General features: G+C 54.4%; 1 protein-coding gene across 3 annotated transcripts in view; it reads left to right on the top strand.

Moving 5' to 3' along the window:
• Positions 1 to 27,320, top strand: part of ELOVL1 (ELOVL fatty acid elongase 1) — a 34,088-nt gene extending 6,768 nt beyond the window's left edge. Inside the window, exons 1-9 of one of the 3 annotated variants that reach the window (XM_075067534.1) lie at positions 1,059 to 1,220; positions 2,381 to 2,455; positions 17,226 to 17,418; positions 18,128 to 18,318; positions 18,495 to 18,575; positions 18,992 to 19,048; positions 21,834 to 21,939; positions 22,368 to 22,504; positions 22,953 to 27,320. In XM_075067534.1, the coding sequence (XP_074923635.1) occupies positions 17,373 to 17,418; positions 18,128 to 18,318; positions 18,495 to 18,575; positions 18,992 to 19,048; positions 21,834 to 21,939; positions 22,368 to 22,504; positions 22,953 to 23,213 (879 nt within the window). In that variant the 5' untranslated portion in view covers positions 1,059 to 1,220; positions 2,381 to 2,455; positions 17,226 to 17,372 and the 3' untranslated portion in view covers positions 23,214 to 27,320. Of the gene's footprint in view, positions 1 to 1,058; positions 1,221 to 1,949; positions 2,005 to 2,380; positions 2,456 to 17,225; positions 17,419 to 18,127; positions 18,319 to 18,494; positions 18,576 to 18,991; positions 19,049 to 21,833; positions 21,940 to 22,367; positions 22,505 to 22,952 lie in introns of those variants that run through there. The other 2 variants (XM_032794403.2, XM_075067535.1) reach the window with 2 other exon arrangements.
• The last annotated feature ends 593 nt before the right edge of the window (positions 27,321 to 27,913 follow it).

Here is a 27,913-nt window from a genome sequence, read left to right as displayed (position 1 = left end):
AGCAAGCAGCACTAGCAGCCCCTTGTTGTCTGGGAAGTTGTCCCTGTGTGAGAAGCCAGTTCCACTTGAACCCTTGGGTGTGTTGGGGGCCATGGGGAGGAGGGCTTATGAAAGCTGGTAGATGGGGGCAGGGCACAATACACATTTTGATATATAGAGTGCAGAGCCAGGATGGGACCTGAAGCCTCCCTAGAGAGCTCAGTCCTGTGGCCTGCCAGGACTCCTGGGAATAACTGACTACTGGAAGTGCGGGGAGGTACAAGAGAGGGGCATGAGGGTGACAGTAGCAGAAGCCACAACCAAAGGAGGGGCCAGAAGCAGCCTGTGCTGCATGGAGGCTGGGAAGGCAGCTGTGCCTCTTCCCACAGGGCCCTCCTCCACCTGAGCTGGGGGAGGCTCCCAGCCCATGCCCGCCTGCTGCCTGATGTATCCTGCCCCCTCCCAGCCTTCCCCTCCCCCTGCCCCCTCACTGACAGCCCCCTGCTCTGCCCCCTTAGAACCCCTCCCTCCTAAGCCCCTGTCTACACAGCCCTGCCCTACCCCCTCCCTGAACCGCCCCCTCAGCCTGCCCTCTACGTGACTGCCAACCCCTGCCCCTCCAGACCCTCTCTGCCTGACCGTCAGCCCCTGCTGTCATGGCCGCTGCCCCCCGGACCGCCCTTGCCCCCTCACGAGCCTGCCGACTAGACACCCCTCCCCTCCCGTCCACCTCACCTGACACAGCCCCTGTGCCTCACGCTCTGTACTCTGCCCCCTCACAGCCTGCCCCTCAGAACCCCCCGATTCCCCTTGTCCCCGTCCCTGACAGCGCCCCCCTGCTCTCACAGCCTTGCCCCCTGGAAGCGCCTTGCCCACCTCAGAACCCTCCCGTCCCGCGTACCCCTCCTGACAGCCCCTGCTCTCACAGCTTGCCCCTGCCTCCCGACAGCCCCCTGTGCCTCCACAGCCTGCCCTCCTGACAGCCCCTGTCTGTCCACTGCCCGCCTCACCCCACAGGCTGCACTCGGCCTCTGATGCCCGTCTACTGCCACTGCCCCACCCCGCCTTTTCTGCGCCGCGGGCCGGGCCGCCGCTGTGACTTGGCCCGAGGCCGCCCCCTCCATGTGGCGGTGCCCAGGGCCGAGTCGGGCCGACCAGGCCAGGGGCGGCCCCGCGCCGGGCCGCCCGCTCGCGTCTGCAGCCGGTGTGGGGGAGCCGCGCGCGGCCTCGCCCGCGGCCCGGTGAGTGGGACGCCGACCTGGGGCTCGGGGCAGGTAGGGCGGCTCGCGCCGCGCCGTCGCCCGGGGCCTGGGCCGGGTCGGCGGCCGGAGCTCGGCGTCGGTGCCTCATGGCCCCGCTGCCGGCCCTTCCCGGGGCACAAGGACCGCGGCCGGTGCGGGAGGGGACGGAGCCGGCTGTTCTCCCGTGGGCCTGGCGCAGGCGGGCTCCGCGCCCCGCGTTTCCCCGGCTGTCCGCAAAGCCGGGCTGTGGGGCTCGGGCGCGGGCGCGGGCCCGGGCCCAGAGGCTGGGGGAGCGCAGCTGAATGGCTCCGGCCGGGAGTGCGGGTGAGCCGCCAGGGATGCTGTATGGAGCAGGGGTTCGCCACGCCTGAGGGGCTGGGGGGAGGACGGTTCTGCCTGGCTTTGGCCTCTGGCAGCTGGCCAAGCTAGGGAGAAGCTGCTGCGGGTTTCCTAGATACTGGCAATACGTTGGGGTGGGGGTGGCTTTTTAGCTCCGGCTGTGTGGCTAGGCTGGCCTGACTCAATTGCGTGCTCCCACTTAGTGCGGGAACTGCACATACATGTTCCTCTTCTGCAGAAGGCTTCACCACCTATCCCAGCCGCAGACTGAGTTCTGTCCAGCGCCCCTTACCAGGTGCAGCCTTCTGTGATTCCAGCCTATAGGGGGAAAACTTGTGTATGTCCCAGGCATGAGCTGGATGTCATTTCAGTCTCCAGGCACACACCCTGCCCCTCCTACTTGCCTCAGCTCAGGTGCTCAGACAATAGGAGCTGCAAATGTCAAGTGGGTGACACAGGTTTCTCTTCGTCTTTGTCCTCTGATCTCTCCAAGGCAAAGGAGCCCAGTGCCATCTTGTTTTTCCTCTGCATTCACACCCTTGCCGGTCTCTGCTACTCCCAGTCCTCCACTCTGACCTTTACTCTTGTCTCCCATCTCATATATACTGGCCTACCTTGGCAGCCTTGTCACAAAGCTCATGGCTCTACCCTTCTGAGCACCTCTCTCTGCCTGCATCCTCTCTCATCTGGGCTACTGAAGCTCTTCCCCAGGGCCACCCCAGCTCTGTGCTGGACCATTCTCCCTGACCCCAACAGTTGCTACTGCTTTCCCCTCTCTCAGTGAGTGCCTCAGTTCTAAGGGAGTTCCTGTCTCATTACAGCTAGCAACACGTCTGTGACCCGGAGAAGAATTCAGGGGCCCGTTCCTGAGAGAGGCATCTTTGATTGGAGAAAAGGTAAAATTCAGCTGGGGCTGCATCAGCAGTGCCCCTCTCCTCTTGGTTTCAAATTCATACCTTCTGCACTCTGAAGCCAAAGCTGGAGGGAAGCTGCATGTGCTGTGTAAATAAGGCCCCTGGATCCAGGTTGATAGGTGGCTGAGGGGAGTTGTTTGGGGGCACAGAAGGTCAGATCTTCAGATGGGAACAGTCACATGTGACAGTGCCCACCTCTTGCTGCAGGGCAGCATGCTGTCCCTCTGCAGCTGAGCCTGCAGCAGTTGCCATGCTCAGACCTCTGCATTGCAGGGCAAAGGCAGTCTGACTCTTGTGATTGGCTGACTGCTTTGTAGCATGAGAGCTCCTTCTCCCTTCTAGGCCACTGCATCAATGTCCCATTGAGAGATTCCTCCTCCCCTCCCCGTGCTGGATGGCAGTGCCAGGCCTTGTGCACTGCCTGTAATAAAACATTGGCTTTCATGAGTTCCAGCTCGCGTAGGTGCATGGCCTCTGTGTGGGTCTTTTTCTGGAACATCTGTGGGAAGGAGGCTCTTGAGAGTGTGCAGCACTAGCACTGGGAGGCCAGTGCCAGACTTGTGTGAGGCTTGTGGGGTTATCCTGCACAGGGGATCTGTGCTGCTGCTTGTCTAGGGAGCAGGTAGAGGAATTTCTAATCTCCTGGACCATATAATTCAGTAGCTGTCAGCCCCCACTCCTGGGCGGGACTGGGGGTGACTCAGCAGCTTACTGTCCCACTTCTTCCCCGTCCACGTGTGGTTGCCTTTTTTTAGAGCCTTTCCTTAGGGTTGTTTTCAGCGTGTGTGGTGGGTGAAGTGAGGCTATACACAGAGGCATTGTGGAGATGGTGGGCAGTTTTTTTGTGTGCACCTGGACTTACGCCTGCTGCAGCAGGAGTGGGAGTCTCTCTGGAATGCTCTGTGCAGCTGCCCCTGGGATGACTTGCTTTGTTTTGGGTACCCTAGTAACTAGAGAAATGGGAGAATTCAGAGATGCTGGAGGCGCGAGCCTGGTGAAGAAGTGGTGCTGGTGGAGAGGGGTGAAATGAGAGAGGCAAGTGGCTGCAGGAGTGGTAAGCAGACTGGGCTGATAGCGTGGGAGCTGAGGAGAGTCTCCTTGGGAAGGTGTCTTTCCCAGGCCTGAAGGGCAACAAGCCTTGTGTGAATGGTAGGCATGTATCCTGCTGCTGTGGGTTACAGGCTCTGGGCTGGGCCCTCTTCCCACCTTGCAGAATGTGGGCAGGGCAGATTCCAGGCTGGGCTGACCTTCCAGCAAGACCTGCTAAACAGCTTCCCAGGGACAGAGGGCTCCCTGAATCAAACAGCTTGCCTAGTGGCTCGGGGCTCGAGTGACACTGCTGGATGCTGTCTAATGAGCCTCGGTAGGCAGGCGGGTGCTAGAGGGGCTCAAGGTAGCATGCTAAAAATAGCTGTGTGGACATTGTGGCTCTAGCAGTGAGTCAGATTAGCCATCTGAGCTCAAGCCTGGGCGGTTGTATGGTCTTGAGCTCGGGTGGCTAGCATATTGGAGTGTCTACACTGGAAATGCTGCAGTACTGCAGGGTAGACACTTAGCTACAGCAGCAGAAGGGGTTCTCTGTCTCTGCAGTAAACCCACTTCTTCAGGAGCTGGCAGCCAGGTTGATAAAGAAAAGTCAATTTAGCAGTGTCTACACTTTGGCTTAGGTTGACCTAACTATGTCTCTCAGGAGAATGCATTTTTCCTACTCTCTGGGCAATGGAGTTAGGTCAACATAAGTTTGTAGTGAAAGCTCTGCCCAAGGTGCAGTGTCCATACAGCCATTCTTAGCATGCTAGAGTGAGTCTGTCTGCCTGGGCTGGGAGAATTGATGCCTGCTGCAGTGTAGACACGCCCCTAGAGCAGGGGTAGTCTATTTTTCTGTCAAGGTCCAAATTTCTTTGTCAACATATAGTCAAGGTCCAGACTCCAGAGGAAAAAAATCATTCTCTCCCTTCCCCCCGCCCCCGCCCCAATCACGATGATGATGATAAATAAATAAGATTTTGGGGTCCGCTCAAGCATTTGGATTTGGCCCTCAGTCCCCCTATTGACTTCCCCTGGCTTAGAGGTTAGTGCATACCAGTCAACCTGCAATTCTTTGTTCCAGTGACAGTGCCCAGCCTTGAAGGTAACATGCTGGCTCCAAGCTGCTGTATGCTGCTCTCTCTACCACACCACAGGTGTGGAGCTGCCAGACCCTGCCACACACAAGCCAGGCCTCTGCTGGGTTCTGATCTGTGCAGTTTCAGGGGGAATGAAGAGAGGAGTAATGCCTCTAGGTATGTGAATTAGATGGTCCCCTAGGGCAGAGAGTTGTGTGGGAGGAAGCACAAGACCTAATTCCCCACTCAGTCCAGAGCAGGTAGGACAGCTTGTTTATGGGGGAGTGGGTAGCAAGCCCAGTGCTTTCTGAATCTCTGAGCCATGCTGAGTCTCTTCCTGGTGCTGTGTGAGTTGGGGAGAGGCCCAGGGTCTCAGGTTTCATTGCCTCCCCCCGCCATGTTGGTCTGGATTCAGGGGAACCTCCTATTTGCCCCACAGAGTAATAGCAGGGAGAGAGTGTTCTCTCCGTGTACCTGGCCTGTGTACAGACTGAGCAGGGCAGGTACAGGCACTGATCCTTCTGCAGAAGTTGGGGAGGGATGAATGTTGTTCTGTGCCCTGCTCTTCCTGAGTGCTGCAGGGCCAAGAGGAGCATAAACCCTCAGAGGTTCTGGAAGAAACCTCCACATATTGGATTAGATGGTGCCTTGCCACTGCACAGCTGTTGGGGCAGAGGGAGTTCTCTGGCTGGAATGTCTTGCCCTTTCCTGTTAGATGGGTGGAGCAAGTTGAGATGCCTCTGGAAAGGAGCCAGTCCCTAAGAACAAGAACTTCTCCATGCCGGGAAGAGCAGAGATGCTAGGCTCTGGGAATGCAGTTGTCCCTGCTGGTCCAGAGCGCTGGGGAAGCTGTCACTTTCTGATAACAGCAGTATCCAGTTTGGGTGCTATACTCTCCTGCCTTCTTGGAGCGTTCTCTAGCTCCAGTGGAGGAGGTGGGGCTAGAGAGTTTGTGGACATGTTTAGGGACAGAGGATCTCATAGGTTCTTCATTTCCTATCCTGGGCCCCGTGCAGAGATCATTGTGGGAGTAAATTCACTCTAGTAATCCCCAGAATGGATCAGAGTGGGCAGCTGTTTACTGGGAGTGAAACCCAAGAGCCTGCTGTAGGAAACTACCTTGCTTTGATGCCAGGCATGGTCAGCTAGCTCGCTCCCTGTGTTATAGCATCACTTAGTCCATGGTCCTGGTTGTTGCCTACAGGACAGTTGGGATAGCTTATCTCATCCCAGCCTGTGATATGAAGGTCAGCCAGAGTCTCCCAGGCTCTTCCTGGGGCCCCTGGGAATCCCCAGTCAGCCTCTGGGTTGATTGGTGCATCCCCATGGGCATCAAATCCAAAGGTTACTCTGGATCATGCTTTTCTCTCGTGATCAATGGGAAGAGTGAGGCTGCCGAGAGAACAGGCCTTTCCCGTCCCTGTTGCACAGGGTCAGCCAGGTGCTGATCCCAGCTCTGCCTCTGTGGTCTTGAGCTGTCAGTCTCTCCATTGAAAGCAGCAGAGAGTCCTGTGGCACCTTACAGACTAACAGACGTATAGGAGCATGAGCTTTTGTGGGTGTATCTGACGAAGTGGGTATTCACCCACGAAAGCTCATTCTCCAATACGTCTGTTAGTCTGTAAGGTGCTACAGGACTGTCTGCGGCTTTTACAGATCCAGATTAACGCGGCTCACCCTCTGATACTAGTCTCTCCATTGTTGAGGTGGGGGCTGGGGATTCTGGGTGAAGATGCTTGGTGCCTTGGGTTTATTAGGACATGCGGTTTCCCCATAGGATTGGAGCCCCTGCCGAGTGTTATCAACACCAAATACCCTTTGCCCTACATAGAGAGTGTGGAAGAGGGAGTTGCTGGCTGAGGGGAAGTGACCTCTCAGAGCAGGGTGTGGGGCCTGGGGTCTCGGATGTTGCAGAAGTGCATTCCATAGCCTAGTTTTGGCTCCTAGGTAAACTTTCTTTCTCTTCTCTCTCCATGCTTCCTTTTCTGGCTGATAACCGCATTCTGCTGGGTGGTAGCTCTCGGGGGAGGTTGTGCTTGCAAAGGGAGTGTCATCTCTTGGGTAGCCAGGGCTGACCCCAGGGTGGGGTTTCAGTTGTTAGAGCCCTCAAAGTCTTTCTCCTGGTTCTTGCTTTCCAAACCCTTTAGTGTGCCTGTGCCCTTCTCCAAGCTCTCTGTTCAGTCCCTGTCTGTGTGATGCTGCAGCCAAGGCCTAGCCAGTGCAGGAGAGTGGAGTAGTAACTGGTAATTACAAGGCCTGTCCCAGCAATCAAATTGAAGCCTTGCAGCATGGAATTTGCACTCTTGTGTGTTTCAAATAACTGAGGTGGGTGCTTGGTGCTGCTCTCACCAAGTAGTGGGCTCCTCTGGGGCTTTGGCCCAGGGAATGGGACTTCCGGCTCTGCCTCTGGAGGGCTGTCAGCCTAACCCATGTGCCTGTCAGGAAGCTGTTCCCCTTGGGACTTAACTGCACTCTTCCCTTCCTTGTTATAACACTGTTCCTCCACACACACTCCCACTTGTGCCCCAGCTAGTTCTGCTCTGCCTTGGCCTCTCCACTCTTTAGATATTTGTGTAGAGCTGCTGGGTTCCACCTCCTTAATCATCATTGGGCTGGGCTGCCTGTAGCTGTGCGGTCTAATCTCCTGCCCCCACAATTGTTGTTGATTACTAGCACGGTGTTGGAGTTTCCGCACTGGCCATAGGCTGCAGGCAGCTCAGGGCAGGAAGAGCTCTTGCTCGGATATCACTCATCTCATCCCTTCCTGCTCCAGATGCTCTGCCCAAGCCTCTCTGGTTGCTGCTCCCTTTGTTACCTTTGCCCGTTTCCGATCCTGTGTCGCTCTGCTGCTCATGGAGGCTGTGTTCAGATTGTATTAGTGCAGCTGTTCTTTACTGATACTCTTACTGTTGTGAGGCAATGAGAATTGAAGGGTACTTCTACACTGCCAAAAAAGATCCTTGACAGCGAGTCTCAGAGCCTGGGTCAACTGATTTGGGCTTGCGGGGCTCAAGCTACAGGGATAAAAATAGCAATGCAGATCTTCCCGCTCAGGCTTTGAGGCCTGGCCTCTGTGAGGGATTTCTCCCCACCCCGCATACACACAATCTCAGAGCCCAGGCTCTAGCCCAAGCAGAAGTGCCTATGCTGCTATTTTTATCCCCATAGCACAAACCTTGCAAGGATGAACGAGTGGACCTGGGTTCTGAGACTTGCTTCTGCTCTTTCCCACCCCCACCTTTTCTAAGATTTCATTCAAGGTCCTTGAAGGGCTTTACAAACATTGCTGCAGCCTGTCCAAGTCCTTGAAAGGCAAGGAAGTGGTATTGAAACACACCCCTCTTCACAGATGGGGAAACTGACTTGCAGAGATGGGAAGTGACTTGCCTAATGTCACTTGGTGATTTGCAGTAGAGTCGGGAATAGATTCTGGACTAACAGACTCCAGGTCTGTGCTGTAACTGCACAGGTCCCTTCCTCTTAGCAGAGGGGCTGTCAGTTGTGTTTTTTGGAATCCCAGACCCTCCCTACCTGTATGGAATTTATTAAACGCTCCCTGTTAACACTTGTGCCTCGTACACTTTTGAAATCCACTGCACTGGAAGAATGGATGCAGAGCATGCAGTCAGTTCACCGGTGTGAGGCCACTAGCTCCAAGCTAGCCTAGCATACTTGGGTTCTAAAGCCACTCTGCCTGTCGGTAAGAAGGAGACCTGGGGTGGCTGCTTGCCTAGACAGGCTGCATAGTTTGGCTCTCAGAACTGTGACATAGGAATCTGTTCGGTTGAGGGTGTTCTCCTTCAGAGATCTGTTTAGGGAACTCCCCGGGAGTGCACTGACCTTGATGTTCGAGTATTCTGGTCCAGCAGAACTCTTCAGTCTTTTTCTGACTTACAAGCCTGCACCAGGCATGTGGAATCAAACGGTAGGAAGGAAAGCTCACCTTTCCCCTATTTTAAAGCTGGTGAACTGGTTCTGCCAGGCTTGAATCCAAGAGGCTGGTGCCATGATGTTGGAGTTTTCTGCTGGGTGCAGGAGACTGCTGAGTTGTTTGCATGGCATCTGGGAGGCCCAAGTCTAAGCACCTCTGGGTTGCAGTCTAATTTTGTCAGGAAATGAGACTGCCGGAGGATCTACTCCTTGGACAGACACGTCAGGCAGCCTGATTGGAGGCTGGAGTCCTTGGCTGCTTCCTGCCTTTCTGAGAGTTAGAAATTTCCTCATGTGCCACATGCCGCTGGGGCTGTAGGGAACAACCCTAAATTCAGTGCTTTTTTCCTCACTTTGGTCTGTTGCTTCAACTCTCTAAGGGGCAGACATTGAGTGAGATTTTGCCTTTACCACACTGGGGGAAGAGATGGGCTTGGCTGTCCCATAATACTCAGCCTGGCAACTTTGAATATATCTTATCCTCAGCATGATGGTACTGCTTGGCCCTTGCTTATTCACTCCCTCATCTTCCTAGAAGTGCTTGGGCAGCATCCCATGGCTGCTTCTGCGAGTGACCTAATCGTTGGCCATGGCTGTTTGCCATGTACTAAGTCAGTCTCTGACTTCCCTCCAGCTCCTCAGCCTCTCCAGTACTGAGGTCCCTGGAGTGTAGTGCATTACCTCAAGTGCAGTCGCACCAGTGCTGTGCATACCGTTCTGATGTGTAGTATCCAGGTGTTGATCTTCCCCTCCCAGCTGGGACATGAGGCCTCTGCCTTTGTAGCTCTTAACCACATCCGCCTCTACTGCTGCCATACCGTTGTGCAACCCCCTGTCTAATCTCCTGTTGCCCGCTGCTGGGTGTTCCTAAAAGGCCCATCACTGCGATCTGTGTGCTGTCAGCATTCCTGCTTATGGGCCTTTCCCTCTCTCTGATGCTTTGCCTAGGCTTGATCTACATTAGCAACTTATGTCTGTGTACCTGTGTCGCCCGGTGTTGTAGACAGTGCTCTGTCAAGGGGAAGGCTTCCCCCTCAATATAGCTCTTGGGGAGGTGGAGTACCTGCATTGTTGGGAGAAGCTCTCCTGTCAGTGTAGGAGCAGTAAGTGCAGATCTGCCCATAGTGACAGGTCTGTGACTGTTCCAATCAGGCTGTCCCAGTGCAGTGTTTCAGTGGAGTTAATTGGGGAGTGGGGGAAGTAAGAAATCAATTCCCACCCCTTCAAGGCCCTATTTATAATGCTGGCAGAGAGGAGTGGAGGGAGCAGGGCTCGCAAGCCTGGAATGGAGGGGGCAAGGTCAGCTGAGGTAGAGCATCCTGCCCTTCAAAGTTGGGATGTAAGGTAAGTTCTGTAACTTGGGTAAGGGGGGAAACAAGGGGAAGTCCTGGCCCTTGACAGCATCCCTGTCTCCTGGCTGCCACCTGCAGCCTCATGGGGTCTAGATTCTCCAACCATAGAACTGACTCTTGCTGGCAGCTGCTTCTACCATTGTAAAGCACTTGGGTGTTTTCAGTGCATTGCTCTTCCTAGGCAGCAGAATCTCTGCCCCTGCTCAGCCAGCTGTGTGTGTGTGTGTGTGTGTGACACTCTGCCTTATCTCTGGGGTGGTAGGAAATGTGGTGTGAGGCCTTTTGAGCTTTGTGCTGGGCTTACTCTGGGGGCTGGGCTGGCAGTGCCTAAGACACTGGGATATTTGGAGACCTGTTGTCTCCATTTGCTTCAGAAGGTCCATTGCTGGCCTTTCTGGCTCCATGTCCCCATGGAGGAGGGATGGTCCTGTAGGAGTTGCCTGATGAAGCAGGTCAGTGGCTGCTAGCTGGTCTCCCCAGTATGAGTGGGGGTCAGTCACTGATTGGTGGGGTTGGAACTCCACCAGTAGGAAATCTGAGACCAGACTGCTGCTAATGTAACCTCCCAAACAAGCCTGCCCTGAGCCAGGTGATGGCACCCTTGTGGCTGGGGAAGGGCCCCATTTGAGCTGGGCACTAGTAAGTTTTATGGAGAGGTGAGTGCTGCACACACTCTCCAGCAGGGTCCCAGCCCTCATGCTGGGAGAGGTAACTATGTGGTTTGCCGCTGCCAGGTCCTTCCCTGCACCCCCTCCCTGCTGATAGGTTTGGCTCTCCTGCGGCAGAGGCAGGTTTTCTAATCCTTTAATCATTTTTGTGTCTCTTCTCTGAACCCTCTCCAATTTGTCAACACCCGTCTTCAGTTTTGGGCATCGGCACTGGACACTGCATCCCAGCAGCAGTTGCTTCAGTGTCAAATAAGCAGAGCCAGAGGTGGGCTTACTTCTATCTGCTGGCCACCTGCACAGGGACTGCTTGGTGCTGGTGGGGTGATGTGCACACCTGTCCCATTGGGGCCTGGACTGAGACCAGTGGGGCCCTTTGGGACATGGCCTCTCCTAGGCAAGGTGGGGCCAATGGGCTATCCAGCCCTGTCTGTCTGGCCAGTACCAGGTGCTTCTGAGAGAGCTGCAGGAAACCTCCTTTTATGGACAGCTCACAAGACCCTGTGGCTTTGGCTCGCTGGTGCTCAGTGTTCAGCAGTTCCATATGGATGGGGGGTCTCTTGGGGAGCCAGAGTGTTAGTGACTGCATGTGATGTCTGGGGCTTTTGGCATTGCAGAAGGAGATAGGCAGCCAGATCCAGCCAAGGCATCTGGTGCTGGGGAGGAGGCATGCTTCCCTTTCCCTGCTTTAGCTAGCTGCCTCCCCTCAGTCCGATATCTGGGCGAGCACATCAGATAGTTTCTGCAGGAGCATCCATCAGGCTGCCATTTAAATTGCTGCCATTAGTCTTCAGGGTTGATGACCGGGTGCAGCTCACCCCGTGGAGCAACAGTTATAAAGCTCATGGTTGAGAGTTTTCTCTGCAGCTGTGAGGCTAGAAAGCATTGGTGGCACCTGAATGGAATTATAGCCTCTGCAGTAAGGAATGGGCTTGTGGGAAACCCAGCACTGTACCCTCTAGGCATGCTGAGCCTGGCCCTTCCAGCCCCTCTGGGTGTGTGCTCAGCAGGCCAGCTGGATGGGCTCCGATGCACCATACTGTTGTGGTTTCTGCTGTTGTCAGAAAGGCCTTTGTGGATACTCTACTCCTGCAGTGGCCTTCTCTGCAGGGCATGTGGGATGGGGGGGTCTCCTCCCTGGGCATCACCACATGGTTCTCCAGCTCCTGCTTCCTGACAAGCATGAAGAGAGGCACAGGAGCCAGCCCTTTCTGTCATCTGGCTGGGGCCTCCATGGTACCCCAGCCCTGTGCCAATCAGTTGCTGGCTCTCCAGTTCCCTTTCTGGAGCACACAGAAGAGCAACCATTTGGTCTCAGCACCGGGCATGATCTGGGGCTCCTGGGCTCTATTTCCAACTCTGGCACTGACTGGCTGGTGGCATTGGGTAGTCCCCTGTCATCCTGGTGCCAGCAGTGCTGGCTGATGTTTAGAGTGACTTCATTCCCATGGTCAGCTGGATGAACCTCTCCCTTAATCCAGGCATCCTGGCTCTGTAGGCTGAGCAGGTTTCTCAGGCTTGCAGGGAGTTTGGGCAGTGCATCTGCTTCTCAATACCCTCTGACTTTGGAGCGCAGGCACTGCCCTGAATCTGCAGGGGCCCAAGGCATAGGAGTGAAGAGATGAGTGAGGGTGATAGCAGTAATGCTTTGATTATATTGCTGAGTTGGCAGGCAAGATATTCTAAAGAGCTCTTGCTCTATGGATGTGTCTTCAGGGGTGTTAACTCACATTCTCTGCACTTCTCTTAGGTAGAGGATGCTGCAGAGGTTTCTGGGGGCATATTCTGTGGTCCATAGCTTACATGTTGCTGCTAAACTTTAATGGTGTGTTTAATTCAAATTGGTAGGGTGAGGGTGGGAGTCACAGGTGCTAATGAAACTCCTTACCTGAGAAGGTTGTAAAGGCTAGGACTATAGCAGTGTTTAAAAGAGAACTGGATAAATTCATGGTGGTGAAGTCCATTAATGGCTGTTAGCCAGGTTGGGTAAGGAATGGTGTCCCTATAGCCTCTGTCAGAGGGTGGAGATGGATGGCAGGAGAGAGATCACTTGATCGTTACCTGTTAGGTTCACTTCTTCTGGGGCACCTGTCATTGGGCACTGTCGGTAGACAGGATACTGGGCTGGATGGACCTTTGGTCTGACCTGGTACGGCCGTTCTTATGTTCTTATGTTAACTCAATCCTTGGATGTAGAAAGGGGACTCTTGAGGAGTAGGTTATTCTCGCTGGTTGTCACACCAGAGTTGAATTCTGGTATCCACAAGCCAAGAAGGATATGGAAAAATTGGAGAGTGCTCACAGAAGAGCCCTGAGAGAGATTAAGGCCATATTTTCCAATCCTTTATATTGAGAGACTCAAGCTAAAGAGCCTGAGCTCCTTATCATACCACAGGCTGGGGGTAATTTGATTACATCTGTAAGTACCTCCATGAGGAACAGATGTTTGATAGTAGAGGACTCTTCAGTTTGGCTAACCAGTCTACCACAATGCAATGGGTGGGAGCTGAAGCTAAACAAATTCGGACTAGAAATAACATGCCGAGCTGGAACAATGAGAGTCATTAACCACTGGTACAGCTGTGGTGGGTTCTCCATCCCTGGAAACGGTTCAGTGAAGATTGGTTGCTTTCTAAAGAGAGATGCTCTAGCTCAAGCGCAGCTATTGAAATTGAAGCAGGAATTAATACAGGGCATGGGTCTGGCCTGTGTGATGCAGGAAGTCAGACTGGAGCAAAAACGGTCCCTTCTGGGCTTGGAATATATTAATGTGAGTTGTGTTAACATGTGTCCAGAGCACAGAATGGCCTGTTAGCACCACACAAATGCCCCTCATCCTCCAATGACTTCCTATGATTCTCTTCTCTCCCTTCTCCATCATGCCCACCACGACAGACAAACTCTCTTCCACAATTCACTGGACAGAATTCATAGCTTGAGACAAGCCCTCAGATAGGTGCCACGGGGATGGGAAGGATTAAACATGTCATCCCCCAACCCCTTGGCCTCAGACAGCTCACCAGTGGTGGTGCTGAGAGGGGGGCAGTGGCCAAACAGATTGGTGGAATGGGGTCTAGTGGGGTCACTCTTGCTGTAACTGTGTCCTGTGGCGGAGAAGCTGCTGCCCATGGTGTGGCCATTGTGGGCCAGGCAGTGACTCTCTAGGAGAGAGGTCAGTGCCATCTGTCCTGTGTACCAGTGTCCTCCCTGGCAGGTTGCTGGGGGCTTGCATCCCCCATCCTGTGGGGTGTGTCTGCACCTTCCCTGTGGCCCTTCATTGTGCTAGAGGCTGGGGCCTACCCTGCACAGAAACTGCAGAGAGGGGGCTGTCTGTAGAATGTGGGTGGGAGGAATGTCTCTTTTGGCAGGAGAGCCAAGGGAGTTCCCTCTCTGGGCTGGCTCTGAGTGAGTCAGGCAGGGCTGGGCCTGCAGTCAGAGCTATGCCAGGCGCACTGTCCTCTCCTTCCTGTCCCACTCACCCCTTGGGCAGGTGGAGGAGGGCACGGCAGGTGGAGGAAGGCACTGCAGATGGCTGTCCTCAGAGCTGTTCCATGCCTGCTGTCCCATTTCTAGGAGAGCACCTGGCTTGCTGTGTGCTTGGTAGAGTGAGCCGTGTGGATGACTGTCCGGTACTGCAGCAGTTTCACGCCTGGAGCTGAACTTGTCCCTCCAGAGGAGAACTGTAATGAGGCCAATAGGAGACATGTGATCTGGGAAGTGCTGGGGTTGTGTGGCTAGCACCCTCCCAAGGCCAGGGGTAGGTTATAGGGAGCCATGCACGGGATTTGGAGACCAGCGAGCTGGTGTCCAGTTGCCTGAGCTGGCAGCTTTCACCCAGCCCTGCTGTTCCTCTGCCTTGGGTGCTGCTGCCCAGGGGCTGTGTCCCTCCCTGGCTGGGGCCTGCAGAAGCTCAAAGCTTTATGTTCAGTGTTCTGGTGGCCATTGATGTCCTGAGGCCCATGTGCGGTGGCCCCTCCCTTCTTTGCCCTTGTCCTGGCAGGAATAACTTCATTTTGCTCAGATGATGGGTATGTGAGCAGCAGGGAGGGTGATGGTGCCATGGCACCCTCCTGACTCTGTTGTGTAAGGGGTGGGATCACCCTAGCTGGTTTGGGCAAGTGCTTGAAGGGACAGGGTGAGGGAATCAGGCTGCAGCCATGTGGAGGGCTGGGGTCTCTCTCCAGGCGTGAGAGGGATTGGGCATGGCCATGGTCCGGGAAAAAGCCCCTTCTGCGTGGGGAGGGGGAAGGTAGTGCTTCAGAGTGCAAATGGCCCAGCTCTGGGAACTGGGTTGGCGCAAATGGCTACTCCACTGCAGCAAATGGAGTGAAGCTGTTAGGTGTGGCTGGCACTGAGCCCTGCCCCCGCATGGCACTGAGCTGTGCAGCAAGAAGCAAGCTGAGAACAGCCTGATGGGGGGGAACGGGTGCTGCTGCAGCTGGGATCTTCCAGTGTCTAAGTAGAGCCAGAAGGGCCTGATGGCTCATCTAGGCTGACCTGTGCATCGCAGGCCACCAGCACTTGCACACTAGCTCAGCAACCAAAACAAGACCCACAGGAAACTAGACTGGGATGTGCCACACGCAGAGAATAGAGGGGACTGAGGTGCACCAGTGCTCAGGACCCCTGCAATGGCAGGGCAGTGATTCTGTGAGATGCCCAGATAATCCTGGGAAGTGACCTCCAGACCCGCATGATGCAGGGGAAGGTGTTAGCACGACCCTGACGCTGTTCAACTTTAAACAAGGTTTGGACTTTGACTAGAGAGCTCTCAGCCTGCATAAGCCCATGGCAAACACAGTATTAAAAATCTCTTTATTTAAGACGCAGAAAAGGAGAAACAGCTCACGCATTAAGTGAGGCTTATGTTGTAACCACCCCCTTTTTTTTTCCCCTTGGGTTTTTAGCAGTAGAATTTTTAAAAGGGAAAATTGGTGTTTGATCTTAGTCCTTTTTGGGGAAAAGAGAAGAAGGTAGCTGAGTGGTGCTGGAGCTGCTGTTGCTGGTAACATTTGTTCCCATTTCTAGAAGACGAGACAAAACCTATGAAGGGAGAAGAAAACAGAGAAGATAAAAAATGCAGATTCTGTCTCTGCTGTTGACTCTCACTTGCTGCTGGGGAAACACAGGCCTGGTGCTTGACTTTATTAGCCATTCCGAGGCCTGGCAAACTTGTACCAGCATTGGGCTGTTTAGGACATTGCTTTTGTTTGTCTCTTTTGTTACTGGCTCACAGCCGTGTTGCGAAATTGAGATAGACTGTGATTAGAAAGATGAGGAGAGAAGTAAGATGGGGAAGGAAAAGGACACAAGGGCCGGGGGCGGAGGAGAGAGGGATGACACATTCTTACATCCCAGGTGGTGGTGGGGATCTGGCTGAAGTTGGTGGAGGTGATGCTGTGATCTGGGTCTCTCTCTCTGGGCTGGTCTGGTCAGGATACACTCAGGATCAGGACGATGAGGACCCAGTGATGGCGTGATGCCTCTTGGGACCATAGTGGGGATGGCAGCTGTGATGGTGAAGCTTGCGTCGTCTTTTTCCGTCAGCCAGGGGTTTTGTCAGCCAGGGGTTTTGTCAGACAGCTTTTTTTTCTTGCTCCCTCCCCCCTTCCTCAAACCAAAAAAATCCTTTCATTTTAAGGACTCCAGAAGGGATGGTGGGTGGAATAGCCCATCATTCATTATTTTGCCCATTGGTTAGGGCAGTGAGTCTCAAACTTTTTTGTACTGGCACATAGCAAGCCTCTGAGTGCGATTCCCCCTTATAAATTAAAAATACTTTTTTTATATATTTAGCACCATTATAAATGCTGGAGGAAAAGTGGTGTATGGGGTGGAGGTTGCCAGTTTGCAAACCCCCCCCCCCCCCCCCCCCNCCCCCCCCCCCCCGCCACACACATAATAATTTCTCAACCCTCTAAGGGGTCTCAACCCCCAGTCTGAGAACCCCTGAGTTAGGGCTAACTTCCAGTGCACCAACTTTGGTCCACTGAGTTCCAGTTCCACACTTCTCTTGTTTACCTGGCGTAATTTTAACTCAGTTCTTGAGATGTATTAATGCAATGGTTCTCAACCAGGGGTACCCCCAGAGGTCTTGATGGGCAGGGCTGGTGTCCTAACATCTGTTTTCCAGATGCTGGGAATGGGCGATGGGATGGATCACTTGATGATTCCCTGTTCTGTTCATTCCCTCTGGGGCACTTGGCATTGGCCACTGGCCCCAGACAGGATACTGGGCTAGATGGACCTTTGGTTTGACCCAGTGTGACTGTTCTTATGTCTTCCAGGGGCCGTATCAATGTACCTAGACATTTGCCTAGTTTTACAAAACAGGCTATGTAAAAAGCACTAGCAAAGTCAGTACAATTAAAATTTCATACAGATAATGACTTGTTTCTACTGCTCTATGCTATACACTGAAATGTGAGGGCAATCTAATCATTTTATTTTTTAGTTATATGGTGAAAAGAAGCATTTTTCAGTAATATGCAGTGACACTTCTATATTTTTATGTCTGATTTTTGTAAGCAAGTAGATTTTAAGTGAGGTGAAACTTAAGGTTACGCAAGATACATCAGACTCCTGAAAGGGGTACAGTTGTCTGGAAAGGTTGAGAGGCACCGTATTAGTGGGCCTCAAACTGAATTTATTCAAACAGATCTCCCTTATGCACCTTTTCCCATCACATTTGTTGTTGTAGGTTACTGTGGCACTTGGTGAACTTTCACTTTTTACGGTGAAGCTCGCACGCTTGGTAAATCAGCAGGCTCTGCTCATCACAGAAGCTGGGGATCCTGAGCCCAGAAAACCTGACCCTTCCCTGGCTCTCTGCAGAACTCCAGTTGCTATGGAAGCAATTGTAACAATGTACCGGGACTTCATGAAGGGAACAGGTGAGATCTTCCTTCCGTGCCCAGCTGCTGGCTAGGGAGCTGGGTGCCATGGGAGCTGCAAAAGCAAGGTGTCCGGTGGCACCTTGAAGACTAACAGATTTATTTGGGCATAAGCTTTTGTGGGTAAAAAAACCTCACTTCGTCAGATGCATGGAGTCCGTAGGAGCTGCCTGAAGGACTAGCCCTGCTTGCTGGCCATCACAGCACTCAGTGGAATACCTTTCCACAGCTCTTGGATTCACACTGGTACTGAGCCATGCTACAGGACCCCTGTTCTGTGCTCCTGATGCCCATGGGTCGCCCCCATTACGGAGCCATGCTGTGGAACTCCTGCTCTGCTTTGGGTGTCCTGGGCTGCTGCAGGCTCTTAGTGCCTCGTGCATGGTATTGTGATGCCATCTGAGGGGCAGGGAAGAAGTCCTGGAGTGGAGCCTTCACCCAAAGTGGTTTGTGGCTGCCATGGAGCCTGGTGTGCATTAGGAATTACTGGGGTTCATCAGGTGCTCCCAACCACTTCCCTCCCTGAGCGCCATGTAACCATGATTGCCCAGGAGGAGCAGGGGGTCTCCAAGGGCCATACTCTGGGTCAGTGGCAGAGTCCAGGTCTCCTGACTCAGAGCAGTGCCATGACTGCAGGCAAAGGGAAGCAGGGGCTTGGACTAGGGGGTGGTTTCATCCTTACCGGCATCCTTTGTGCCTCTCCCTGTAGACCCCCGCATAGCTGAATACCCACTGATGCAGTCGCCCCTCCTCATGATGGGGATCCTGCTGGGCTATGTCTACTTTGTGCTGTCCCTGGGCCCCCGGCTGATGGTGAACAGGAAGCCCTTTGACCTGAAGAAGTTCATGGTGATCTACAACTTCTTCCTGGTGGGCCTCTCACTCTACATCGTCTATGAGGTGAGGTGCCAATGGCAGTGCGGTCTATGCCAAGCGTTTGTGCCATCAGCCCCTGCCCCGACAATCCGAGCTGCTGGGCAGAGGGCACCTTCGGCCTGCCCAGTGACTGAGGGGGAGAGTGGGCATGGGGGTGTGGTAGGTGTTAAACCGAGTCTGGTGGTGTCCCCTTGCTGCAGTTCCTGATGGCAGGCTGGCTGACGGGATACACCTGGAGATGTGACCCTGTGGATTTTTCCCAGGACCCCAAGGCCCTTCGGGTAAGTTCTCCCCTCTTGCTGCAAGCAGAATGGAGCCCTTAATCACAGGCCCCGGGCAGCATGCAGCTGCTTCCTTCCTGTTACTGTAGCCATTGGCCTTGGGGACCTCTGGCCCAAGATGGTGGCTAGGTGTCTCCTGTGGCTTATAAAGCAGCAGCGGGAGCTGAATAAACAGGCAGTGCTTTCCAGAGATGGGTGTGTGTGTGTGCCATTATGGGATTGCAGAGACCCAGGAGTCCATCTACTGAACTACAGAGGAAAGTGTCACGGCCCCGACATTTGTTGGCCCTTGCTGGCTGCCTGAAATGAACCTGTCTGGGAGGGTTGGACTACAGGGCAGTGGGGCACCCTGCTCCAGGGCAGAGCTGGGTGGGCATTGCCTGGTCTCTGACACACATGCACTCTCCTTGTTGCAGATGGTCCGTGTAGCTTGGCTTTTTGTCTTCTCCAAGTTCATTGAGCTGATGGACACGGTAAGTGATGGATCTTGGGGGAGTGGTAATCAGACACCCACTCCTTGGCCCCACTCTGCCTCCCCCGCACTCCAAATTTCCTAGAGTGGTTTGCAAATCCAAATGAGCCTGGCCCAGACCCCAGTGCTGGGCCTCAGCAGTGCCCATGGAAAAAATACAGAGACTAGGAATAATGAGCTTCATGAGAACAGCCACACTGAGTCAGGCCAGTGGTTCATCTAGCCCAGTATCCTGTCTTCCGGCAGTGGCCAGTGCCAGGTGCTTCAGAGAGAGTGAATGGAACAGGACAATTTATTGAGTGATCCATCCACTGTCATCTAGTCCCAGCTTCTGGCAGTCAGAGGTTTAGGGATACCCAGAGCATGGGGTGGTAGCCAGTGATGGAGGCTTCCCCATACCTCGTGCCAGGTCATTACCCTGGAGCAGTGACCAGAGATTCCCTTCTTGGGCTGTGGAAATGACTGTGAGGGAGCCAGGACCCATCCAGAAAATAGCCCAGCCCATGGGAAGTGAGCGCTTCCTTTCATGCCAGTGCCAGGCTCGCTCCTTCCTGAGTGGGGACAGGCTGCAGTTTTTCCACCTTCCCTGATGGCTGCGCAGGTATTCACTGATTACTGGGAATTGGCACTGCTCCGGTAAGCATGGCACCATCATCCCTGATGTCTGCTGAATCAGATGTTAGGATGCAGGACAAGAAGCAGTGGGTTCTTCCCAACATATCACCTGAGCCTTGGAAGGACCCTCCCTGCTGCTGGAGCCTCTGCAGTCACTCTAGGTTCTTCAAGTGCTTGCTCATATCGATTCCAATTAGGTGTGCGCGCGCAGTCAGAGAATTTTTAGCTTCCAGTGGGTCGGTTGTGGAGCCCCCTGGAGTGGCACCTTCATGGCATTGGATTTATACCCCGGCCATCCCAGCGCCCCCTCAGTTCCTTCTTACTTCCTGTGATGGTCTTGTGGAGCTTGGCTTTGCTACTGTCCACTCTCCCTAGCGTTCCCCTACAGTTTGTTATAGAGTTTACTATAATTAGAACTACAACTATTGTAGTAGTTGATATTAGTGGGGGAAAAGGGGTTTTCCCCTCCTTCCCATATTTGATTGGGCTCATGCCCAAAGCTCCAGGCTTTAAGCCCTGCGGATCCTGCTCCAAGTCCATACCAACAAGTGACCCCCCACAACTCTTGCCTGGAGTGTCTGGTGGAATCTCACCAGGCGGAGAAGTGCAGGATTTGCAAGAGCTTTTGCCCCCAGACTAAGAAGGAGCAAGACTTTCGTTTGAGACAGCTCCATATGGAGGTGGCTCTTAGTCCTGAGCCTCCAGCAGCGTGCCAAGACCCGGTGCCAAGTGCTTCAGTACATGGCGCCCTGGCTTCAGCTACAGGAACAGTACCGCGCTTGGACTCTGCGGTCTCTGGCACCGCAATCAACTTCTGCAGTCCGACACTACTTTCTCTCACCTGACCAGAAGTGGCACCAGAAAAGGTTGGCCCAGCTCCACCCCTTCCGGATCCGCTTTCAGAACCTCGTCCCCCAGCAGAGTGCCAGGGGACGCAGGTGACGGCCTCTGCACTGTTGATTCTGGCGCTGGGGACGGAGCTGAGTCTGGTGCAACTGGTCTCCCACCTCACAGCATGGTTGAGGTCCAGTTGCCATTTACACCAGATGCCTTTGCAGCGGCAAGGGATCTCATTGCCATGACTGTGTTGGCATCCCCTCAACAGACCAAGGCACTACCACCTATCCACATGGCACCATCCAGGGGCAAACTGGCTCTTATTCACCTGCCGGCACTGTCGGGCAAGTCCCGGCCCCGCTAGCAGTCATGGCACTGGTCTCGATGCCACTCCATCCACCGGTCACCATCCAGGAGTAGGTCTCGGCCCCGACACCGCTCCCAACACCGGTCATCGTTCTTGAGACTCCGGTCCAGGTGCCGGTCCAGATCCTGACACCGATCTAGGTGCAGACACTGCTCCCCAGTGGAAAACGACGCAGCTCTTAGTTGCGATAGCAGACCTGATGGAAGGTCTTCCAGTCTCCTCTCAGCAGATCTCTTCCTGGATCACATCATGTATTTGTCCCTGCTATGACCTGGCCGGGGCCCTGACCCCCATCTCACTGCTCACTCCATGAGGGCTCAAGCCTCGTCAGCAGCCTTCCTGGCCCAGGTGCCAATCCAGGAGATCTGCAGAGCTGCTACTTGGTCTTCAGTACATACATTTGGCTCACGCTATGCCATCGTTAGACAGGCCAGAGACGATGCAGCATTTGGTAGAGCGATCCTACAATCCACAGTATTTCACTCTGACCCCACTGCCCAGGTAAGGTTTGGGAGTCACCTAATTGGAATCAATATGAGCAAACACTCGAAGAAGAAAAGACAGTTACTCATCTTTGTAACTGTTGTTCTTCTAGATGTGTTGCTCTTATCCATTCCACACCCGCCTCCTTCCCCACTGGCGGAGTAGCTGGCAAGAAGGAACTGAGGGAGCGATGGGTTGGCCGGGGTATATATTCAGTGCCGTAAAGGCGGCGCTCCAGGGGCTCCACAGCTGACCCACTAAGTGTTGCTAGGGTAAAAATTCTCCGACAGCCATGCATGCAGTGCGCGCACACCTAATTGGAATGGACATGAGCAACCCATCTTGAAGTACAACAGTTATAAAGCTGAGTAACCGTCTTTTCCCGAGAGCCCTGGCAGAACCTCTGCACTTTCAACAGCCATCCTGTCCCAGCTGCTCCAGCTTCTGCTGACTCGGCCACCCACCTGCTTCTCTCTGCTTCTAGGTGATCTTCGTCCTGCGCAAGAAGAATGAGCAGATCACCTTCCTGCACCTCTTCCACCATTCTGTCTTGCCTTGGAGCTGGTGGTGGGGTGCTAAGTTTGGCCCAGGTGAGGGCTGGCACACTGAATCACCCTGCAGGGAGGGGAGATCTGGTCCCAGTCTCCCAGTGAGAGGCCTACCCTGCTGGCCTCAGGGCTCTTCTGCCCTTGTTCCCCGTGGGCCCTTCAAGGGAAGATCTTATCACTACCATGTGTAGGAGTGCATGCACAGTCTTCCCATGCCTGGCTGCAGCCCCCATTCTCAGCCAGTGGCTGAGTCAAACCCCTTCCCTACCCATCCCTCACACCCGTTATTCCCCTTTTGTGGGGGCTGTGTGCCGTGTCTGGGCATGGGGAGGGCTGTAGTGCAGTTTGGCTTGCTGCTTAGGTCATCCATAAGCTTGGGAGCCTATGCCCCTGTCAGGTGGGGGTGGGGGGTGCAGCACCACGGGGTGGGAATGGCCCACAGCACTAATCACCTCTTCCCTGCCTGGCAGGGGGAATGGGTTCCTTCCATGCCATGATCAACTCCATGGTGCATGTCGTCATGTATTCCTACTATGGGCTTTCGGCGGCAGGACCTGCCTTTCAGAAGTACCTGTGGTGGAAGAAGCACATCACAGCTGTCCAGCTGGTGAGTCGGGGCTGCACAGCAGCCGCAAATGCCCCATACATCCCTGGGGCTGGGTGTTCCTGTGGAGGCACAGCATGGGGGCAGGGTCGCTCTGGAAATGATCCATGCCAACCTCTGGCAGGACCAGCACCCTCACTAGAGTTCAGGTGGGGTTGTGTCCATCCCACACTGAGGGCCTTAGGCTGTGCCTGTCTGGGTGCTGTGACCAGCTGAGGTCTGCAGCAGCTCCATATATTGCCCTGGAAAGGGCTGGGCCTTTGCCCCCGCCAGGGGCACCCTCGTGGTGCTGTTCTCAGTGTGCGCCCTGTGTGAATGGGCACTCTCCCATGGGCTGCGGGGAGGAGGCGTAGCTGCGGTTGGGATGCTCCTCTCCTGCCCTCCCCACCCAAGTAACTGGTCCCCTGTCTGCTTCCTTCTCCTGCTGCGCACACTCCACACCGGCTCCCAGGCGCAGTTTGTGATTGTCTCCATCCACATCTCCCAATACTACTTCATGCCCGGCTGCCAGTACCAGTACCCGATCTTCATCCACCTTATCTGGATTTATGGGACCATCTTCTTCATCCTCTTCTCCAACTTCTGGTACCACTCCTACACCAAGGGCAAGCGGCTGCCCAAGGGGGCCCTGTATCCAGCCCAGCTCCAGCACAACGGCATCAGCCTGCACGAGAACAGCGCTGTCACCAACGGCAAAGTCAAAGCCAACTAGAGGGCCAGAGCCAATGAGAGCCCCGGGGCAGAGGTGGCTGGGACTGTCCCCCTGCTTCTGGGTGTTACTAGCCAAATCAAGTGCCTACAGACTGTTGTATCCCAAGTGCCCGGCCCCGCTTCCTGCTGCCCTGTCTGTCTTCAGGCATGGCCCCTCTGCTCTGGGCAGCTCCTCCCACCATTGCGGGGGAGGCTCCTACTGCTTCCTGCCATGTGAGCAGAGGAGCAGCCACCTGCGTCACTGGCAGAGGGGTTACAGCCCTGCTCCGTTGTCTCCAAAGGAACTTCCCCATAAGTGCCTGTCTGCCCCTTCTGCCAGGGCCCCCTTCCTGCACCAGGAGGCTGCTCCATGGTGAGTAGGACCAAACATGGAGCTGAGCCCACCCCACCTTTGCCATGTGTTTGGGCCCTATGTGAATGAGGGGAGTCGCTCTCCATTTGACTCCAGGTGCTCCCTGTGCCCCTCTGCTCTCAGCACTGCTGCCTGGGAGTGTAAGGCCCTGGGCCTCACTCCCACCTCAAGGACCCTGGGTCCTCCTAATTCACCATCTGTCCTTGCCACTTCATTGCATTTCATTGCGCTGCTCCTTCCCGGCTCCAGTATGCATAGCGAGGGGTTGCTGGGCCCTGCACTGAGAGCTCTGGCGCTCCAGGACAGCTAGACTGGGTGCAGGGTCAGGTCCGGCTCTGGTTACTACTTGAATGTGAGGCTGGGCCTACTGCCCCTGTGCACTAGCTGACCCTTTTCACCCTGTGCCTTGCACACACATGGGCCATGCTGACATTCGGGGGGGAAAAGCCATTCCCAGAGCGCATGCTCCCAGCCTGCCTGCACCCTTCTTTCCTGGCTGACTGTGGGGCGAGTGAGTCCATTTTGGCCATGGCTGCCTATGCCTCTGCTGGCTGCCTGAGAGCTAGCCTCTTCAGGTTGTGGCTTGGTCCAGTGTCGGAGCAGCTGCGTTTTGTCTCCCTCTGCTTCATACCCATAAACTCAAGACTGGAGCAATAATCTCCCCTGGAATTTGCTCCCTTGCTGCCGTGGCATTGGGCCAATAGCACACTGAAGCCCAGCAGCCGTGTGCACAGTGAGAGGAGGTCAGAGCATGGCCGCAGCACTCTTCTTCCCAGTGGCCCTGCTGTCCCTTGTGCAGGTTCCCAGGGCAGCACCCTTTGTGCCTTGTAAGTGTTTCCACTTGGAGGGCATGGGGGGCCTGTTCTTGTACTTGGGAGTAGTGCAGCAGCTGGTCAGTGGACACCTCCCACTCTGGCTGCAGTCCAAGCCTTGTTGGTGTGCATCCTGTGGGGGAAGTAGGGGGCCTTGAGCTCCCCCCCCCCCCCCCAAATCCGGGCTGCTCTTGTGTATCTCCAGAAATAAAGACAGAAGGAGAAGTGGCTCTACCCTCTTGTTTTCCAAGATCTTTTTTTTAGTGTGAACTCAGTGACCCTTCCCAGCCTTGCCTGAGCTAGATAGAGACGTGGTGTGAAAGAAAGAAGTGCCTTGCCCTGGCAGAACGTGACAGGGAGACAGCAGGCACCTGCAGTGAACTTGCTGCATTGAGGGCAGCTGCTCGTGACTGGGAGGGAGTTAACAAGCCAGCAGATACTAGAATCACTTTCTGCTGGGAAAGGCAGCTGGACTCTCATAGCACTCTGGGAAGAACAATGGTAGGGGTGGGAATAGGGTAGTCAACTGTCTAATGGCACAAACGCAAACACCCTTGCCCCGTCCCCAGCCCAAGGCCATGCCTCTGTCCTGCCCCTTCTCCGAGGCTCTACCCCCTCACTCACTCCATTTCCCCCTTTCCGTCGCTCACTTTCCCCCACCTTTACTTACTTTCACCAGGCTGGGGCAAGGGGTTGGGGTGTGGGCTCTGGGCTGGGAGGGTGGGGCCGAGAGGTTCGAAGGGTGGGGTTGGGGTGTCAGAGGGGGTGAAGGGTGCAGGCTCTGGCTGCCCGACCCTTACCTCGGGCAGCTCCTGAAAGCTACTGGCATGTCCAACTCCTAGGCTCGAGGCGGCCAGGCAGCTCTGCATGCTGCCCTTGCCTGCAGGTACCACGCCTGCGGTTCCCGGCTAATGGGAACTGTGGAGTTGGCGCCTGGAGTCGGGGCAGTGTGCAGAGCCCACTGACTGCCCTGCGCCTAGAAGCCAGAGGGATGTGCAGGTCGCTTCCAGGAACCATGTGGTGACAGGGCAGGTAGGGAGCCTGCCTTAGCTCTACTGTGCCACTGGATTTTAGCAGCCTATTTAAAATCTCCTGGATTTGTTTGTTGTCTCTAGGCGACTCCTGGCCAGTCTGGGAGAGTTGACAACCCTAGGTGGAACCACAGCTGAGAGCAAATACCAGACCGGTGGCTAAAGCCTAAGGAGAGAGCAAAGCGTTTGGGGTGGAGGGTGCAGACCAGCTGCTGCTGCTGCTCATGAGGGTCCTTCTGTGCAACTGCTAGGGCAGAAATTGGGCAGGAACCAAACCTCCAGCAGATAAGAATATCTGCCAAGGCGTTTTGGTTTTAGCCCAAAGTTGGGCTGATGTGGAGAGCCAGCAAGCTGCCTGCATGTGCTTCCCCTATAGTCCACACTCAGGATTCTTCTCCAGCTGCTGGGTGTGAGGAACCGTTACCTTTCCCAAGGGCAGGATGCTGGCCAGAAATCAGGCATGTGCCACATGCACTCCCAGTGCCTCCAGACCAGGGACTTCCTCCTCTCCCAGCTTTACGCACGGGTGGGATGAAGGGGCATGTTAAAGCAGATCAGATGGATAGTAAGAAGATCCTGGCCCAGGCTCCTACCAGCCACACAGCGCCACTGAGCAGGAGTGAATGGAAGGAACAGAACATGTAACTAGACTGAGGAATTTGTTGAGGTCAGGGATTTAACATGGTTCACAGATGAATTGGATGCTTAGATGGCTATTGGGAATAGCTTTCAGTAGCAGCAGTGATACATTTTGGAAGGGACTAAAACTTGTTTCAGGGTTTAAGATTATCTCCAGCTAGTAGGGACTAGCATGGGACTACTCTGCAAGGCAGGTTATCCCACACATGCTACTGTAGGGTTCTCACAACTTCCCTCTGAAACCGCTGGCTGTCGTCCCTGTTGGAGGTAAGATACTGGGCTATCTGGACCTTGGTTTAATCGACTCAGGCAATGCTGATGTTCCTAGGCTCTCTTCTCTCTTCCCCCCCACTTCCAACCACCATGCACCCTATTGCTCATCCGCCCTAGGGCTAGCAACAAAGGGATTGACAATCTGCTGTGCTCAGCACTCTTGTCCTGTATTGTGGCTGTGACAGTGACCAGTACCTGATAATGACAGAAGGTGCTACTTGGGGGTGTGGGGGGGGGGCAATGATGGACACCCCCCCCTCCCCCCAGTGGAGGCAGGAGTGATTAGTTCAGCCACTGAAGATGGGAAGGGTTGTCCCTGTTTAATGCAACTCTGGATATTCTTGTCCATTTAAGGCCTGATGTTGTGCTAAATTCTTTGCCTCAATCTTGTGGGCAGGTGTCCCACTGCTTGTGGTTTTGTGGATTCTGGATGTGGTCTGTTTACTCCTGGGGGATTTCTGCGCCAATGCAGAATTGGCTCAGAATTAATCTTCTGTGCAGAATTTTATTTTCACCTGGATAATTGGTGCTGCTGGCTGCCACTAGGGGCCACTGGACCCAGCAGAGCCCAGCTCTCTAGCTCTCAAATACAGGGCGCTGGGGGATGGGAAGAAGCTGGAGGGTTCTGGGTAGCTGTGGTCCCAGCATGTCCTGAAGGAAGGAGGCAGCATGTAGGGAACTCTGCACAAGCCTGGGACCCAGCATCAGGCTGTTTCTCTCTAGATCCCTGGGATCTCAGGGGGTGTCCTGCAGCTGGGTTCTGGGGGGGGGGGGGGTGAGTATCTGAGACCTGAGGGGGTAGAGTTTTCCCCCAAGATGTGCCTAGTTGGCATGTGTGATACACCCATACTGAGGTGCCCAACAGAAGCTTTGCAGTGAAACAGGAATTGGGTTGTCATAGGGGTTTCTTTAGCTCTCTAGTCTTGTGGAAATTGTTGTCTGTATTGTTACAGACATACTTGCTGACAGGTATTTTGAAATAAATTACCAAAATATCTGAAGCTGGTGTGATTATATTGCGTTTGACAAAGTATACAGAGTTTTTACTTTTTTTTGGTGCAGAATTCCCTCAGCAGTATCGGTTAAGGTGTGTCCTTGTCTTTGATTCAGGGGAAGGTGAAAGCCTCTTATGAGCTGTTGAGTCATTTGTGTCATCTCTCCAAATGGTTTAGTCCAAATGTTTATTCCCTCCTTGTATGGAGCTCTTCCAGGCCTAGCTTTCTGGACCAGGTTGGCTCCCTTCACCTTGTAGCATGAGGGCAATTGGAGCACTGCATTCTGGCAGGAGGTGCTAGCCTAGGGACTGAGGGATAGAAGCGGAGAGGCAGTGCTTTCCGTGTGTTCTCCTTGTGACTACAACCGCCTTGTTTCTTTGGATCAGGGCTGCACGCTGAGCCATTGACAACCTGCCCTGCTCCTAGAGAGAGCTGAGAGCTCAACACTATATAGGGGTAAGTGAAGTTATTCTAAAGCAACGATCTGATCCACTGCAGGCTTAGGATGAGGCAGAGCCATGTTCAATTCACTGCTCCACCATGGGCTTCCTTGGGAGCCTTGGACAAGTCACTGGCCTAGGGTAGAGGCCCTGGCTGGA

Source organism: Chelonoidis abingdonii, chromosome 7 (genome assembly GCF_003597395.2).
Source record: "Chelonoidis abingdonii isolate Lonesome George chromosome 7, CheloAbing_2.0, whole genome shotgun sequence".
In the NCBI taxonomy this organism is placed as follows: domain Eukaryota; kingdom Metazoa; phylum Chordata; order Testudines; family Testudinidae; genus Chelonoidis; species Chelonoidis abingdonii.
Note: the sequence above shows the minus strand (reverse complement) of the source record. Positions and strands in the feature narration are given on the sequence as shown.